Source organism: Mytilus trossulus, chromosome 14, assembly GCF_036588685.1.
Source record: "Mytilus trossulus isolate FHL-02 chromosome 14, PNRI_Mtr1.1.1.hap1, whole genome shotgun sequence".
NCBI classification, from domain to species: domain Eukaryota; kingdom Metazoa; phylum Mollusca; class Bivalvia; order Mytilida; family Mytilidae; genus Mytilus; species Mytilus trossulus.
The window spans coordinates 39,512,115-39,516,614 of NC_086386.1; the positions used below are offsets into that span (position 1 = coordinate 39,512,115).

At 37.1% G+C, this 4,500-nt stretch overlaps 1 protein-coding gene across 1 annotated transcript; it reads right to left on the reverse strand.

The window, feature by feature from the left end:
• Positions 1-411: 411 nt before the first annotated feature.
• On the reverse strand, positions 412-837 carry LOC134697746 (M-phase inducer phosphatase 1-B-like). The gene has a single exon (XM_063560032.1). It carries the CDS (start codon positions 835-837, stop codon positions 412-414), a length of 426 nt encoding a protein of 141 aa, XP_063416102.1.
• Between the last annotated feature and the right edge of the window lie 3,663 nt (positions 838-4,500).

Below are 4,500 nucleotides of genomic sequence, written 5' to 3' on the forward strand. Positions count from 1 at the left end.
TTCTGTTTGAGGGGTATTCTCAAGGTACGTGAAAGTTGTTTCATTGTAAAGATAAGTCAATTACCGAAAGACTGGTGTAATTTTATTCATGAAAAAGTCAAGGGAAATTAAAAAAAATATTGGTTGAAGCGAACAGATGGAAAATTTCCGTTAGCTACCTTGTGTTTTTTTTGTACTTGTATGGATAGTAAACCCATCATTGACAGAAACAAGTGCCTGTGTGCCTTTCGGAAGAAAACTCACAGTGGAAGAACAAAACTTGTTTATCTATTATCTTCGTATATGACGAAACAAAGATAAAACGGTTTCATGCAAATACATGTTTTTCGCTCCTTTGATATATCCGCCTTCAAATTCATATGGGTATCGGTAGTCGATGATTTTGTAGTCACTGATGACGTCAATGTAGTGTCAAATTACAACACCAACCAGTGTCTGTGGAGTGATGCTTTTCAAATCAGAATGTTTTCCAGTGACAGTCGGTAAAGTATATAATCTGATACCATCGGCAATGAAGTCGTCGTTCTCTTCAAGGTTTGTTATCACAGTCTTTATATCGGTACAAATTTTAGAACGTTTTGAACATGATGAGTTGTCTTCTTCTTTGCGCTGTCTCTTGGCAGATTTCGTTAAGCTAAGTGTACATATTAAATGCTCATCCATACCGAGACCGGAATCCTCGTGGTCGTCATCATTAGGTAACAGACTCTGTTTTATATTTGAAGTCATCACAGACATTAGGTCATTAGCCTTTACTGGTGTAGAATCAAAACTCAGAGAAGATAAAGATGCTTGAATTAATTCATCACATGTGTCGAATAATCTTCTTGAAAGCATTCTAAATTTGAACTGTCAAGTATTGCAAATTAAATATTAAATGTTTAATATGTTTGAAATATTACGATTTTTTTATATTTATACTGTCGAATTGACAATAATGGATAGGTGATTGCAATTGGCCAATGGATAGGTGGTTGACCGATTTATAACTGGTTGACCGATGGATAACTGGTTGACCGATGGATAACTGGTTGACCGATGGATAACTGGTTGACCGATTAATAACTGGTTGACCGATGTATATGTGGTTGACCGATGCATAACTGATTGACCGATGTATAACTGGTTGACCGATGGATAACTGGTTTGCCGATGGATAGATGGTTGACCGTTTGAAAACTGGTTGGCTGATTGATAGGTGGTCTGATAAATGGTTGGCCGATGAATAGGTGATTGACCGATGGATAGGTGGTTGACCGATGGATAACTGGTTGGCCATTGGATAGATGGTTGACCAATGGTTAACTGGTTGATCGATGGCTAACTGGTTGGCCGATGGATAGGTGGTTGACCGATGGATATCTGGTTGACCGTTGGATAAATGGTTGACTGATGGATAACTGGTTGACCGGTGAATAACTTGTTGATCGATGGCTAACTGGTTGGCCGATGGATAACTGGTTAACCGATGGCTAACTGGTTGGCCGATGGATAACTGGTTAACCGATGGATAACTGGTTGGCCATTGGATAGATGGTTGACCAATGGAAAACTGGTAGACCGATGGATAACTGGTTGATCGATGGCTAACTGGTTGGCCGATGGATAGGTGGTTGACCAATGGAAAACTGGTTGACCGATGGATAACTTGTTGGCCGTTGGATAGATGGTTGACTGATGGATAACTGGTTGACCGATGAATAACTGGTTGACCGATGAATAACTGGTTGGCCGATGAATAACTGGTTGACCGATGAATAACTGGTTGACCGATGAATAACTGGTTGACCGATGAATAACTGGTTGACCGATGGATAACTTGTTGGCCGTTGGATAGATGGTTGACTGATGGATAACTGGTTGACCGATGAATAACTGGTTGACCGATGAATAACTGGTTGACCGATGAATAACTGGTTGGCCGATGAATAACTGGTTGACCTATGGATAACTGGTTGACCTATGGATAACTGGTTGGCTGAAGGATAACTGGTTAGCTAATGGATAACTGGTTGGCTGAAGGATAGGTGGTTGACCGATGGATAGGTGGTTGACAGATGGATAACTGGTTGACCGATAGATAGGTGGTTAACTGATGGATAACTGGTTGGCTGATCGATATATGGTTCACCGATGGATAACTGGTTGACCGATGGATAGGTGGTTGACTGATGGATAACTGGTTGGCTGATGGATACTAGTAGATGGCTGGCCGATAGATAACTGGTTGACCGATGGATTACTGGTTGACAGATGGATTACTGGTTGACCGATGGACAACTGGTTGATCAATGGATATTGGAAGTACCCACGTCTTAATTTAGCTTAGAGTTTTAGTATTTGTATTGTCATCTGATAATGTCATGCTGATAATCAGGTGTACAGTTTTCTCTGCTTTCAAAATATCTCTGTTTGAAATTATATGGAAAACAATATGGCCTGAAATATTGTGTATTTGTTTAGCAACAACATATTGTCCTGTATTAGTTACATATAATAAAAGTTGAATTATTTTAGTTGTCGTATTTACGTCATGCCGGCTAACCAATTAGACCTTGTTATTTCAGTAGTATAGATATCCATTATTACACTCATATATTTATATTCAGGTTAATTCATCAGAAATTGTATCTGGTTTTTTTAATTATAAATATATATAATTTACTACTGAACCGGAAATACGGAACACGAAGTAGACTAAGTATAGTGTAGACAGAAACTTACTTTTTATATTTGCAGGTACATCACATTCTTTAATTACGACAAAAAGATAATAAAAACAACCCATGTTACTAATATTGAAACCGTTTTTCAATGTATAAACGTCATAAAAAATATTGCATAGCCCTGGTGTTTGCTCGATCTACTACCTTCTTCTTTTTCTTTATGTAAATCCCTCCAGCGTTTGAGCATCCCTTAACGGATTAGTTTTTAAAAATATTAACATATTCCCCAGTTATTCCAAATTGTAATGAAATCCTCCACCAGAACGTTGCACATGCACAAAATTTATCTACTGAAATGTACATATTATATACACGGATAACCCATTCATTATCAAGGATGTAAATACGGCGATAAAACCAATGTCTAGTTAAATAAGATCAATTTCTACCTACATCTATATACTCTGATTTCGTTATTGTCTTTTATGTAAATGATGTTCAAAACATACGAATGCTTTCTTTTCACAAAATACTCAAACTTGGGTATCTGAAGGGCAAGGATGCGTAAATACCTTGCAACAGGCCAACTGGACAATGTGTAGTTATTCGTCTCTTTTTCTTTTGTTTGCTTTGTCGATATGTTGGTTTTTATTGGGTTAATTGAACCGTCCGATACGTTTGATAGTGTTATAAAAATAAGAGAATGGGATAGTGTCAATGAAAAATCTCTGCAACAGAAATCAAATGTCATAGTAATTACCAACTGTATGTCACTCACGGTATGGCCTCCAAAAATGAGAATAATATATAACACATAAACAGGTACAATGTATAAAAAAAAATCGTAAATGTAAAGCAATTAAAAAGAGAAAAATAAAGGCCTGTTTAATATGTACAAAACAATTAATCTAGACTTGAAACAGGCACATACAGAATTTGGCGGGTTTTAAAATGTTTTCGGGCGCCCAACCCTCCCCATACATGGGATAGTGTGTAATAGTTGATAATATGTACAAATAATAAAGCGCAGTTGAAGAGGGTCTTACTCATCAGATCGATACAAAACACCCTACCAGTTAATGACACCTAGTTCAAAGCCAATAACAACTAATAGATAATTATGTATCCAAGACTACAGTATCAATGATAACACATTCAACATCCAATGGATTTAGTGTAAAGACGTCATTAACAGTCAGAGATTAATTCAGATTGTTTATTTATTGATGTCATATATGTGATTTTTTTTTTTCAACTATCAGAAGTCTCGTTCCATATACTTCCCTATATATGAAGGCATTAAGTCTTCCCGAAATACGGGTTGGTATTATATTCGGGATACAACTTTTTTTAGCATTTATTCTACAATCTTTGCCTGTAACAAGATATGAATATGACAGTTGTTATCCATTGGTTTGATGTGTTTGAGCTTTTGGTTTTTCCATTTGATTAGGGACTTTCTCTATTGAATTTACCTCAGAGGTCCGTATTCTGGTGATCTTACTTTTTCATGCCCAACTGCCCCTGGTCTCGTGGAAGCAAGGTCGCCTCAAATGTTGAATGTCTTGGGTTCGAACCTCGGCCTGGTCAACGCAAAGTCTTTTGGATTGATGTATGCTGCTTTTCCGTGAAGCATGCGACATGAAGCATAAGGATCCAAGGATGGTAGACTCGGGGTCAGAATAATGTGTCAGTGTATGGTGTAATGTCTTCTTGGTGACTTTTACCCTGTAAGATATCACGTTAAAATTCGTTTCAGCTTGTCGATCTATTACAAATTAATGTCAATATCCATATAATTTTCAGATATTATCGTCCTGAATATGCATTTAAT

Bases quoted from the DNA above. Each gene is read 5' to 3' on its own strand.
- LOC134697746 (XM_063560032.1), bottom strand. From the start codon at position 837: ATGCTTTCAAGAAGATTATTCGACACATGTGATGAATTAATTCAAGCA.